General features: G+C 40.7%; 1 protein-coding gene across 3 annotated transcripts in view; it reads left to right on the forward strand.

Moving 5' to 3' along the window:
* Positions 1–14,261, forward strand: part of FAM149A (family with sequence similarity 149 member A) — a 66,554-nt gene that overhangs the window by 51,894 nt on the left and 399 nt on the right. For all 3 annotated transcript variants that reach the window (XM_032869953.1, XM_032869951.1, XM_032869952.1), the window contains 3 exons: positions 10,188–10,305; positions 11,872–12,000; positions 12,087–12,165. In XM_032869953.1, the coding sequence (XP_032725844.1) occupies positions 10,188–10,305; positions 11,872–12,000; positions 12,087–12,165 (326 nt within the window). The remainder of the gene's footprint in view (positions 1–10,187; positions 10,306–11,871; positions 12,001–12,086; positions 12,166–14,261) is intronic.

Consider the following 14,261-nt stretch of genomic DNA (forward strand, 5'->3'; position numbering starts at 1 on the left):
CTCCCCACAGTGCTGTCCAGCTTTGGAGACCACACCCTGGGGCCTTGGGGCCACCCGCCTCCCCAGTGCAGGTGTGGAAGGCATGAGCGGCCACCAAAACTTAACCAGCAACGGGGTTTTTCAGGAGGCATTCCGCAATGCCAGGCCATGTTTGGTTTTTTGATGGGTCACTGTTCCTTTAACCATCTGGAGCTGATAGTTCCAGTGTTATTTGAGATATTCAGGTTATCCAAGGTTGTTTGCTCTGGCAGTTCTTCCAAGAACTCTCACCTTCTCATTGTGGCACCTGGGACCCCGACCCCTGCAACCAGTGTCATAACACCTCGCTGGCCCTTGTCTCCTCTCCCCAGCTCAGCTGGACTCCTTCGTCAAGCTTTCATCTCAAACCTTTTCTGTTTTCTATTGAAATAAGTCAGATGCCTCCAACTGTCTGTTCCCTTCATGTTCTGCCCTGTCCCTAACTGTAGACCTGTGTTTTCCAACTTTTTTTAAATTTTTTTTTAATATCACCATACTAAGAAGCCCTTTAAGACTGGTTTTCCTAATTTCTACCCCACTTGTGGAATTTTAATGCCACAAACATACTGTACAGTCTATGTACTGTTCTTTATATCTGTGTTTTATGCACAAAAAGAATAAGGGTTATTTTTGGTCCCAACAACAACCCATGTTTGCTCCTTGGGGACAATGTCACCATCTTTGACTCTACATAACTGTATCTTCCCATTACTTCTCCTCACCCACCTTGACTGGGGGCAGCCTTACCATCTTTCTGAGCCACAAACAGACCAGCTATGCATGTTCTGGCTTCCGGGATTTTGTTCATGCTCTGCCTTTCACTTTTATTAAAATAAGTTTTTTAACTATCAAAGTACAAAAAGTTCTCTGTGGAACATTAGAACAATACCAGAAATATGACTAGGTATCAAAGATCCCCTATATGGCCAACATGTAGAAATATAAAAATGATAACTTGCTAAGTTTACTACCAATTTTGTCTATGGTCATGTTTCTTTTCTTTTCTTTCCCTTATTTTTTTTTTTCTAATACCGCATTATCTTACTATTGTGGCACTTTTTCATATGATTTTTTCATTTAATTTTATTCATATTTTCCATGTTGTTAAATATTTCTCAAAGCATGATTTAATGGCTAGAAAATAACAGGTGGTATGTGATAATCTATTAAGCATTTCCCGTTATGGAAACTTTTCATTCCTTCTGTATTTTCACTATCATAATGTACAGCAAACATCCTTTTTTAAAAAGATTTGATTTATTTGTCAGAGAGAGTGTACAAAAAGGGGGAGCAGCAGGCAGAGAAGAAGCAGACTCCCCGCTGAGCAAGGAGCCCAATGTGGGATTCGATCCAAGGAATCCCAGGATGACAACCTGAGCCAAAGGCAGACACTTAGGCATTGAGTCACCCAGGTGTCCCTGGACATCATTTTATATAAATCCTTTCTTAAGTTTTTATTAAATTCCAGTTAGTGTAACATTAGTTTCAGGTGTACAATATCATTTGATATAAATCTTAAAAAGGAAGACTTTAAATTGTGTCCTGGTGGTATAGACCCAGAAGTAAAGCTACCAGGTCAAAGGTTACAGGTATTTTTAAGACTCTTGAAATATTTTTCCAAAGCTCTTCCCAGAATGGTTCTCACAATTTATAATCCCACTGGCAAGACACAAGACTCTTTCCTTGCAGCTTCTAAACAATGGATAGTATATGTATTTTAAAACATCAGAGGTCAAAAGGGTCATATTTTAATTCTCATAACTATTTATTTTGTTGTTGTTGTTTACAATTTTTTTATTTTTTCAGTGTTCTAAGATTCACTGTTTATGCACCATACCCAGTGCTCCATGCAATATGTGCCCTCCTTAATACCCACCACCAGGCTCACCCATCCCCCATCTCTCTCCCCTCCAAAACCCTCAGTTTGTTTCTCAGAGCCAACAGTCTCTCATGCTTTGTCTCCCCCTCTGATTTACCCCAATTCACTTTTCCTTTCCTTCTCCTAATGTTCTCCATGTTATTCCTTACACTCCACAAATAAGTGAAACCATATGATAATTGACTTTCTCTGCTTGACTTATTTCACTCAGCATAATCTCCTCCAGTCTCATCCATGTTAATACAAAAACTGGGTATTCATCCTTTCTGATGCCTGTGTAATATTCGATTAAATATATATGGACCATTATCTTCTTTATCCATTTTTCTGTTGAAGGGCATCTTGGCTCTTTCCACAGTTTGGCACTTGTGGCCATTGCTACTATGAACATTGGGATACATATAGCCCTCCTTTTCACTACGTCAGTATCTTTGGAGTAAATACCCAGTAGTGCAATTGCAGGGTCATAAAATCTTCCTTTTTAAGATTTATATCAAATGATATTGTACACCTGAAACTAATATTACACATAGAGTAGCTCTATTTTTCTTTTCTTTTTTTTAAAAAATATTTTATTCATTTATTTGACAGACAGAGAGATCACAAGTAGGCAGAGAGGCAGAGAGAAGGGGGGAAGCAGGCTCCCTGCGGAGCAGAGAGCCCGATATGGGGCTCAATCCCAGGATCCTGGGATCATAACCTGAGCCGAAGGCAGAAGCTTTAACCCGCTGAGCCACCCAGGGACCCCTATTTTTAATTTCTTAAGGAATCTCTACACTGTTTTCCAAAGTGGCTGTACCAACTTGCATAACTGCCAACAGTGTAAGAGGTTTCCCCTTCCTCCACATCCTCTCCAACACACGTTGTTTCCTGTCCTCTTTATTTTTGGCCATTCTAACTGGTGTAAGGTGGTATCTCAATGTGATTTTGATTTGAATTTTCCTGATGGCTAATGATGACCAACATTTTTTCATGTGTCTCTTAGCCATTTGTATGTCTTCTCTGGAGAAGTGTCTGTTCATGTCTTCTGCCCATTTTTTGACATGATTATCTGTTTTTTGGGTGTTGAGTTTGAGTTCTTTATAGATCTTGGATATCAGCCTTTTGTCTGTAGTGTCATTTGCAAATATTTTCTCCCATTCCGTGGGCTGCTTCTTTGTTTTATTGACTGTTTCCTTTGCTGTGCAGAAGGTTTTTATCTTGATGAAATCCCAAAAGTTCATTTTTGCTTTTGTTTCCTTTGCCTTTAGAGACGTGTCTTTTTTTTTTTTTTAAGATTTTATTTATTTATTTTGACAGGCAGAGATTACAAGTAGGCTGAGAGGCAGGCAGAAAGAGAGAGGGAGAAGCAGGCTCCCCGCTGAGCAGAGAGCCCAACATGGGGCTTGATCCCAGAACCCTGGGATCACAACCTGAGCCGAAGGCAGAGGCCTTAACCCACTGAGCCACCCAGGCACCCCAGGAGACACGTCTTGAAAGAAGTTGCTGTGGCTGATGTCGAAGAAGTTACTGCCTATGTTCTCCTCTAGGATTTTGATAGATTACTGCCTCATATTGAGGTCTTTCATACATTTCAAGTTTATCTTTGTGTATGGTATAATAGAATGGTTGAGTTTCATTCTTCTATACATAGCTGTCCAATTTTCGCAGCACCATTTATTGAAGAGACTGCCTTTTTTCCACTGGGCAGTTTTTCCTGCTTTGTCAAAGATTAGTTGACCATAGAATTGAGGATCCATATCTGGGCTCTCTATTCTGTTCCATTGATCTATGTGTCTGTTTTTGTGCCAGTACCATGCTGTCTTAGTGATCACAGTTTTGTAATATAACTTGAAATCAGGCAACGTGATGCACCCAGCTTTGTTTTTTCCTTTTCAACGTTTCCTTGGCAATTCGGGGTCTTTTCTGGTTCCATACACATTTTAGGATTGTTTGTTCCAGTACTTTGAAAAATGCTGATGGAATTTTTATCAGGATGGCACTGAAAGTATAGATTGCTCTGGGCAGTAGAGACATTTTAATAATGTTTATTCTTCTGATCCAAGAGCATGGAATGGTCTTCCATCTTTTTGTGTCTTCTTCAATTTCTTTCATGAGTGTTCTGTAGCTCCTCAAGTACAGATCCTTTACCTCTTTGGTTAGGTTTATTCCAAGGTATCTTATGGTTCTTGGTGCTATAGTAAATGGAATTGATTCTCTAATTTCCCCTTCTATATTTCCATTGTTAGCGTATAAGAAAGCAACTGATTTCTGTACATTGATTTTGTATCCTGCCACATTACTGAATTGCTGTATGAGTTCTAGTAGTTTGGGTATGGAGTCTTTTGGATTTTCCATATAAAGTATCATGTCATCTATGAAGAGAGAGAGTTTGATTTCTTCTTTGCCAATTTGAAACATTTAATTACTTTTTGTTGTCTGATTGCTGTTACTAGGACTTTTAGTACGATGTTGAACAATAGTGGCAAGGGTGAGCATCCTTGTCATGTTCCTGATCTCAATGGGAAGACTGTCAGTTTCTCCCCATTGAGAATGATATTCACTGTGGGTTTTTCAAAGATAGATTTTACAAAGTTGAGGAATGTTCCCTCTATCCCTATACTTTGAAGAATTTGAATCAGGAACAGATGCTGTATTTTGTCAAACGCTTTTTCTGCATCAATTGAGAGTACCATGTGGTTCTTCTCTCTTCTTATTGATTTGTTCTATCACATTGATTGATTTGCAAATGTTGAACCACCCTGGCATCCTAGGGATAAATCCCACCTGGTCATGGTGGATAATCTTTTTAATGTGCTATTAGATCCTATTAGCTAGGGTCTTGAGAATCTTGACATCCATATTCATCAGGGATATTGGTCTGAAATTCTCCTTTTTGATAGGTCTTTGCCTGGTTTTGGGATCAAGGTAATGTTGGCCTCATAGAAAGAGTCTAGAAGTTTTCCGTATGTTCCTTCTATTTTTTGAAACAGCTTCAGAAGAATAGGTATTATTTTTTTCTTTGAATGTTTGGTAGAATTCCCCAGGGAATCCATCAGGTCCCAGACTCTTGTTTTTTGGGAGGTTTTTCATTCCTGCTTCAATCTCATTACTGGTTATTGGTCTATTCAGGTTGCCAGTTTCTTCCTGTTTCAGTCTTGGAAGTTTATAGGTTCCCAGGAATGCATCCATTTCTTCTAGGTTGCTTAACTTATTGGCATATAGTTGTTGATAATAATTTCTGATGATTGTTTCTATTTCCTTGGTGTTAGTCATGATCTCTCCCCTTTCATTCATAATTTTATTAATTTGGGTTCTTTCCCTTTTCTTATGGATTAGTTTGGCTCATGGTTTATCAATTTTATTAATTTTTTCAAAGAACTAGCTTCTAGTTTCATTGATGTGTTCTATTGTATCTCTAGTTTCTAACTCATTGATCTCTGCTCTAATCTTAATTATTTCCCTTCCTGTGAGTGGGGTTGTCTTAATTTGTTGTTGATTTTCCAGTTCTTTAAGGTGTAAAGAGAGTTGATGTATTTGGCATTTGTCCTTTTTTTTTTTTTTTTTGATTGAGGCTTGGACAGCTATGTATTTCCCCTTAGGACTGCCTTTGCCATATTCAATAGGTTTTGGACTGAGGTGTCTTCATTCTCATTGGTTTCCATGAATTGTTTAAGTTCTTCTTTGATTTCCTGGTTAATCTAAACATTCTTGAGCAGGATGGTCTTTAGCTTCCAAGTGTTTGAATTCCTTCCAAACTTTTTCTTGTGGTTGAGTTCCAGTTTCAAAGCACTGTGGTCTGAGAATATGTAGGGAATAATCTCAGTCTTTTGGTGTAAGTTGAGCCCTGAATTGTGACCGAGTATGTGGTCTATTCTAGAGAAAGTTTCATGTGCACTTGAGAAGAATGAGTATTCTGTTGTTTTAGGGTAGAATGTTCTGTATATGTCTATGAGGTCCATCTGGTCCAATGTGTTATTCAAAGCTCTTGTTTCATTGCTGATTTTCTGCTGAGGTGAGCTGTCTATTGCTGAGAGTGGCATGTTAAGATCCCTTCCAGTTAATGTATTCATATCAGCATGACTCTTTATTTTGTTTAACTGTTTGCTATTAGTTGGCTGCTCCCATGTTGGGGGCATGAATATTTATAATTGTTAGATCTTCTTGGTGGATAGACCCTTTAAGAATGATGTAGTGTCCTTCTGTATCTCTGACTACATTCTTCAGCTTAAAATCTAAATTATCTGATATGAGAATTGCTATCCCAGCTTTCTTTTGAGGCCCATTGACATGATAGATGGTTCTCCATCCCTTCACTTTCAGTCTTGATGTTTGTTTAGGTTCAAAATGTGTCTCTTATAGACAGCATATGATGGGTCGTGTTGTTTTATCCAATCTGCAACCCTGTGCCATTTTATGGGAGCATTTAGGCTGTTCACATTGAGAATGATTATTGAAAGATACGTTTTTTATTGACATCATGTTGCCTGTGAAGTCCTTGTTTCTATAGATTGTCTCTGTGAATTTCTGTTCTATGTAACTCTTGGGTTCTTTCTTCTTTTATAGAACCTCCCTTAATATTTCTTGTAGTGGCAGCTTGATGGTCACATAATCTTTTAAACCTTGCCAGTCTTCGAAGCTCTTTATCTCTCTATCCATTCTGAATGTCATCCTTACCTTCAGATAAAGTATTTTTGGCTGCATGTTCTTCTCATTCAGTGCCCTGAATGTCTTGCCAGCCCTTTCTGGCTTCCCAGGTTTCTGTGGACAGTTCTGACATTATTCTGATTGTCCTTCCTCTGTATGTAAGGAATCTCTTCTCCCTAGCTGCCCTTAAGACATCATCTCTGATTTTATGATTCATGAATTTCACAATTAAGTGTCTCAAGGTCTTTCTAGACTTGTTCACCTTGGGGGGTGTCCTCTCTTCCTCTAGGACACGAACACTTGTTCCATTCCCCAGATTAAGGAAATTTTTGTCCAGTATTTTTTCCACTATATATTCTAGTCTTCTCTCTTTCTCCAGCCCTTCAGGGATCCCAATCACTCTGACATTGAAACGGTTCATGGTGTCATTTATTTCCCTAATTCTGTTTTCATGGCTTCTAAGCTGTTTGTTCCAGGCCTCCTTCTGATCCTTCTTTTCGGTCAGTTTGTCTTCTAGATCACTAATTCTATCTTCTGCCTCATTTACCCTAGCTATTAGAGTATTTAGATTAGATTGGATCTCATTGATAGCATTTTTAGGTTCTGCCAGATCAGCTCTCACTTCCACCCTTGGAGATTCTATGTTGTCACTGATGGTCTTCAACCTAGTCATCGCCTAGATAATTGTTACCCTGAATTCCATTTCCAACATATTGTTTATGTCCATATCCAACAGTTCTGTGACAGAGGCCACAGTCTCTGAATTTTTCCTCTGTTAGGTGTTCCTCCTCCTAGTCATTTGGTGAGAGGTGGTTAAGGGGATGTATATCTGGATAGATCAACCACGATCCAGTCAAGTTGAACCTTGAACAGTTTCGGAGCAATCAGAAGTCACCACCAAAAAGAAAGAAAAAAGGAAAAAAAGAGAGAGAGAAAGGGAGAAAAACAAGAAAAAACCCAGCCAAAATGAGCCCCAAAAGTAAGATTTATATAGTACAAAAACAAATACACAGAAACACTGACAGAAGAATAAGATGGGAGGGTGGTTAAAAACCCTCAATGTGGGCGGGCAAGGAAGGTTATTTCAGTTCTTCCTGGGTGTATCTTGTTACCTTCTTTAAATGACTCAACTTTCCAGAGATATAGGAAATTAAAACTGTTTTATATATAGGGGTAGTATTGAATAGGGGAAAAGGATTACCTAGAAGCTTATATCTATACATATATAAAGAAAAAAGAAAAGAAAAAGAAACACAGGTATATGTATTAAAAAAGTTCAAGTTAAAAAGTTACTATGTAATATGTTGTATTGAACTTCTAGATATATTAAACATCTATCATATTACATGATAAGCATCATGTAATATGTTTATAAACACCTATGTTTATAAACATAAACATCTGCATATGTTGCATACAAACATCTAGATGTTGTATTAAACATCTAGTTGTAATGGTAAGTAGGTTAAAAAAATAAAAGAAGAATCGTGAGAACAAATATTTTTTAAAAATTTTATCTATGAAATATACAGGTTTGGGGGCAATACAAGGGGCTTAATATATTGTTTTCCTCTGGTGTTGGGGTTTTACAGTTTTATGGGGACCCTGTGGTTATTATCCTCTTGTTCTTTTGGCTTGTCTTCTGGGGGAGGGGACTGCTGCATTGTTTTTCAGTCACTCTTGCCTGGGCTGAGCTGTTCTGTCCCCTATCAAGAGGCTGGGCTCTGTGGAAACTGGTTTTTCAGGCTTTTGTTCTCTGGAGCTTTTTGTTCTTTGGTGGCTTTTTGCAGCTTTTCTGAGGGTTAGTGCAAAGTAAACTGTCTGTACCCACACCTCCACCTCAGAGAGAAGCCTCAGTCTGCTCCCCTCTGGGTCGTCCAGAACACAGACTCCCCCTTTGCAAACTCCACTGAACACCACAGCCTCCCACAGGCAGTGTGCACTCCTAGCCACTGTCTCAGTGGTCTCCCAAGGCCCCTTTAGTGTCACCCCAGTGCCACTAAAACTGAAAGTGATATTGGTCCAGGTGAGCCCAATACCAATGGCTACTGTTGCTGGAACTGCTGTCTAGAGTCCATGCCCATGCCGGTTGTACTTAGACCCCGCGGCAACCCAGGTTGCAGATTGCTGCAGGTCCAGGGACCTCTGGCAGGAGGCTGTGCCAGGCTGTCTCAGGCATAGGTGGAGATATGCCCAGCCCCAGCGGTGGTGCAAGCTGCAGAAAGCCACAGGCTCAGGGACCACCGACTGGGAGCCCTGCCTGGCTCTCTCAGACATGGGTGCATGCTGGCTATGACCACTCTGGGGCCATGGGGTTAGGTCCATGCCTGTAACCACCAAATTCCACCAATTGCCTCTTAAAACCCTTTGTTCTTTTTGAGTGCTTTTAACCAGACTCCACGTTAATGCTGGTCCCCAAGCAGAGGGCACTTTCGTATTGGGGTATTACTTTCCAGTGGGTCGGTTCTGGTGGCCCCCTCCCCCTTCTGTTTATCCTCTGATATCGGTCTAAGCATTCCCACTCTGCTTTACCTCTCCACTAGTGTCTTCTGCCACCATAGAGATCCAGAAGTATATAATCCTACATCTCAGGCTGGTTTCATGGATGTTCAGAGTGTTCTGATAGATATTTAGCTCAAGTCAGGGGACCAGTTGAAACAGAGTCTCCTACTTCTCTGCCATCTTGCCCAGCCCCTTTCATAACTTTATTATTAATGAATAAATGAATTAGAATCTTTTCCTAGAATATTCATCTCTCTTCTTGTGCATGAACCAGATAATGTTTCAATGTCAATATCTGGTGGGGAAAGTCTATCATCATTACTCTTCTTTTATTAACATTTCCTCACATTTCCTGACAAACTTTATGTTCTGGTTGTCAAATTCAAAAATGAAAAGTATCACATTGAACCTCAGGCCTTAAATCTATTAAAAATGTGGGGATAACTGACACTGTCACAATAATTAGTTTTCCCATCAAAGGACATATTCTTGGAGCACCTGGGTGGCTCAGTCAGTTAGGTGTCTGCTTTCAGCTCAGGTCATGATCCTTGGGTCCTGGGATCGATCAAGTCCTGCATCGGGCTCCCTGCTCCAAGGGGAGCCTGCTTCTCCCTCTGCCCCTCCCCCAGCTCATGCTCTCTCTCTCTCTCTCAAATAAATGAAAAAATTTTTAAAAGAAAAAACATATTTTGCCTCTCCTTTTAATGACCTTATGTAGGTTTTAGGTTTTATAGTATTGATTTTATACTTCATTGATCATCCATGCCCTAAATTTCTACAGTACTTACATTAGAATCATTCACTATGGCCTTTTATTACACAAACTGATTAAATTGTTCTCTAATTACTTCATGGGTTTTCATCGTGTTTTCAGGAACCGGTAAGCTCTTTAGGGGGAGGAACTTATGTTCTGCAAGGGGCTGGCACAGCTGAGCACTCGGGAAATACAGGTTGACATCACTGCTGACCAAGGAGGGGATGACTAGAGCTGGTGGTCAGTCACCTCTCCTCACTGGTCTGGCTGACACTCTGCTCATTCTACATGAGCATTTCTTTTGGAAGGCAGCTGTGATTAGTAGTTCAGATGAGGAGGTTCGGGGTGGGGTCTTGCCCCCACTCTGTCCAGAGCCCACTGCTCAGTCATGTGTTGTTGTGTTCACAGGCAAACTGGCATGGAGCGAGTGTCCTCCCCACCGGTTTCCTCCTGGAGCAGGTTACCCCCAGTAGGCGCAGAGACCGGGGAGCAGAATATGGTGATTCCTGGATCTCGCCCTGTTTCTGTAAGACAACTCTCATTCTATCTAAGTGCACCATTTAGATTGTCTATAGGAAAACAGACAAACAAGCGAAATATAATTTTGGCCCTTCCCAATGAACTCAGTCCCATCAAATGTCTCCATGATTTGCTTCCTGAAAGTAACTGGCTTGCGACAAGGGACAGGGGGTGGGAGGGTTAATTCACTGTTTAGTGAAAATACAGACATGATTTGAACTAAGTCAGAAGGTCCAGGTGTCACAGAACATCTGATAGTCAGGATGGTAGAGGGAAGAAAAGAGCATGAAAGTCAGGTCAGGAGACAGGGAGATCTGTGTTTGAACCCTGCCAGGCAAACTCTGTATGACTTGTAGACATTATTCTCACTGGGACTTAATTTTCTCACCTGTAAAAGGGCCATCGTGTTTCTTTCCTCAAAGAATTGTTGTAAGGGTGAAATGAATTTATAGATGGTAAATTCTGCCTGCATAAAGTAAGACCTCAGGAAAACACCTGTGCCATTTTGACCAGCCCTCGTTCTCCCACCTGTAACATGGCTAATGGTCTGGGCAGGTCTGGGGTGGCTAGTATGAACAACCACATTTCCCCCCAGGTGTACGATGAGTCCTCACTTTATTCCCATACAAGTAACTTGTCTCTATTTCACAAAACACAGAAGGACTCCAGTTGTGGGAGCATAAAGACCTAGAGAGAAGATGTGACAGACATTTCCTCTTGCATTCCTTTGTGCCCTCGAGTACAGCAATCGAACCAATTCCTAGAGAGACAGGAGTTGCAAAGGGTTGACGTGTAATCTTAGCATGTTGTGGCTTAGAGTAAAGTCCTTTTTTTAAAAAATTTTATTTATTTATTTTACAGAGAGAGATCACAAGTAGGCAGAGAGGCAGGCAGAGAGAGAGGGGGAAGCAGGCTCCCTGCCGAGCAGAGAACCCGATGCGGGCCTCGATCCCAGGACCCTGAGATCATGATCTGAGCCGAAGGCAAAGGCTTTAACCCACTGAGCCACCCAGGCGCCCTTTAGAGTAAAGTCTTAATAGAAGGATGCAAGCATTACATTAATAAAAATGTCTGTTGCTTCACAAATGCCAAATTATATGACTATTTTAATTTAACAGTAAGGATTTTAGGTGGCTAAGCTTTTGAATCCATGTTTATCTATGAGGACACTGCCATTTTCTCATGTTACATAACAAAATTACATAATTAAAATATATATTGATATTCATGCTTGATGGACCTTATACTTCACAGTCTTTAAATAAGAATTTAGCGAATTAGCAGGGTGCCTGGGTGGCTCAGTGGGTTAAAGCCTCTGCCTTCGGCTCAGGTTATGATCCCAGAGTCCTGGGATCGAGCCCCGCATTGGGCTCTCTGCTCGGCAGGAAGCCTGCTTCCTCCTCTCTCTCTGCCTGCCTCTCTGCCTACTTGTGATCTCTGTCTGTCAAATAAATAAATAAAATCTTTTTTAAAAAAAGTTTTGAATTAGCGAGGCAATGAGCACAGGGATCTTCTTTTGTCTTTTTTAAGGATTGCATTTACCTTAAACCAGAACATATTATCCTTTATTCAGTACAGAGGGAGGCACCCACAAAACCGTGTGCTAAGTGCGATACCTGACAGTTTAGAGCGATTGCCTTTTCGAGAAAGATCTCTGACGATAGAACACTTTTCGAGACCCAGCACAACCCACGCATTTCGGGTAGGTTGCCTGTTAACCATAAATGTGATTTTTAAAAATATCTGAAATAATAAAACTCATCCCTCCTTTTGTTTTTCTTCCAACAGTTAGATACTCCTCGAAAAGGTTCACTGACCCTGATGGAGTTTGCTGGTCACACGTGGACAGGTCAGAGTTTCTTCACAGGTCAGTTTTCTCCAAATATAAATAAAATGAATGTCCTATGTGAGGTTTCAAGTGTTGGAAAGAGAAATTAGGGATTATCTACCTTAACAGGACTATTTTGACACATAGGAGGAAATACCAAACGTTTGCCCTCTACGTGCAGACACAGAAGTCTCTACAAAAAGCAAAGATGCAAAACTAAGCACCTACCTACTGTTCGGTGTGAAGGGAAAAATGCCCAAACACTCTTCATTAAATCGGGGCCTCCTCTCAGAAAAAAGGAAAAGTCTGTCTCATGAGTCTTACGAGAAATCGGGGTCTCTCTCTCTCTCTCTCTCTCTCTGCAATAGTTTTCATGTTTTCCATGAAACCCTAATCTTACTTCTCTTTGAAGATCTAATGAGAAAAAATGCTTCAGAAAATTAATGCAAATATTCTATTTTATAATGGGTTGCTGTACAGCTACAGACTTATTAGTAGCTATTTTTAGGATAAAGTTTCCAGTCTGAATTTAGGCCAATGATGTTTTAGTTTTCAAAATTTTTTGCCAGCACTTTTAAGGAGGCAACATAGCACTGTCATGAGTTGAGCCACTCTGGAATCAAATGCCTGTTTTCCATCCTCTTCGTTGAGCTATCTTAGGAGAGTCTCAACCTCTCTGGGCCTCCGTTTCCTCTTTTACTAGAGGCTGGGTGGATAAAACCATCTTTGGAAAAACATATGCAAAGGACCTAGCTAGATTCCAAGCATCTACTGTTTGTTCAAACATTATGAATAATTTGTTTTATATATAATCTGAAATGTGAAAGATAATCAGCTATTGTAGGGCAAATGCTATAGTTTTAAAATAAATCTAGTAAAACAGAAGCACAGGGACAACACAGTAATTTTATCACTGTTTACACCAGCCCTTCCATAGTTCTGTAGTCTAGTGCTGTCCAAGATTCTTAAGCTCTTTTACAATTTTTCTCCTATGCAAATAGCCCTAGGCCACTGTGCCTTCCTGTTGCTTTTCTTTGTACGTTTCCCAGAAGCGTTCACTCTCCCTGTCAGGGACGATAGTTCCTTCTCTGAAGGACAGCCCTGCTCTGTTATCAGTTACTGCTCTGCCTTGTAGATGGTTGGAGGAAAGTAGGCATCAAAGCATGTTTATTAATAAATAAACAATGTGCCAAGTGCTCACTCTGTGCCAAGTTCTCTGCCAAGTGTTGGCATTCAAACACCAAGGATGTTTTGGTCTGTGCCTCAAGGACCACTCAGTGTAGTGGGGAAATGGAAAGGACCAGGAGAAAGAGGATGCTGCTGGATATACAGATGGGTAAACGGACAGAGAGGCTTCCCAGAGGAGCCATGAGCCATGCCACCCAGCATGAACATCATGTGGTACGTGAGAGCGAGAGCGAGAGCGAGAGAGAGAGAGAGAGAGAGAGATTGACTCCAAGGATGGCCTGGAGACTGATGCTGAGGGAGAGAACTCACGTAATTTTGATGAATTCAGTTCTGGAGATGTTGACCACACCATGCTCATTTTAAATCTGCTCACTTCACTTTCCCCCATTCCTGTCAGTATATTCTCTTATCGTTAATTTTGTGACTATCGTTATTGATGGTCAGAAGCCTTTTTCATTTCTATAAAAATAACTGAGGGTACGTAAGAGGCATATTCCTCTATTTCTAAGCATTTGTTTTGTTTTCTTCTGACAAGCAAGCATGTAATCACTTTCTTAACCTTTGTTTCCAGGTCAGAAAGCTAACAGCGGGAGCTATTATCGACTATCGATAATCGATATCGATTATTGTTCTGTGGCAGAAAAATAAAAGAGAAAAGGAGAAGCTGTGGGGTATCCCCGACAGTGGGAATGATCTCTTAAGGCAGCTGACATTGTTTCTGCCCCCATGAAGTGGTAGGGCCGCCAGAGCTCCCCACTCAAATTCCTGGGCCTTAGGCATCCACCTCTAGGTAGAAGGTTCTAGCAAACCCACCAGCTCCAGGAGGACACAGGGCCAGCACCCAGGCTTAGTGGAGGGGGAGCCCCCTTCTTTTCTTTCAGGACCCAAAATGGCAGTTTTTGCATATTTCCTGGTTTATGTAAAAGTGACATGAAAACACATTTTTT

Source organism: Lontra canadensis, unplaced genomic scaffold, assembly GCF_010015895.1.
Source record: "Lontra canadensis isolate GAN:19392208 unplaced genomic scaffold, GSC_riverotter_1.0 scaffold39, whole genome shotgun sequence".
In the NCBI taxonomy this organism is placed as follows: Eukaryota; Metazoa; Chordata; class Mammalia; order Carnivora; family Mustelidae; genus Lontra; species Lontra canadensis.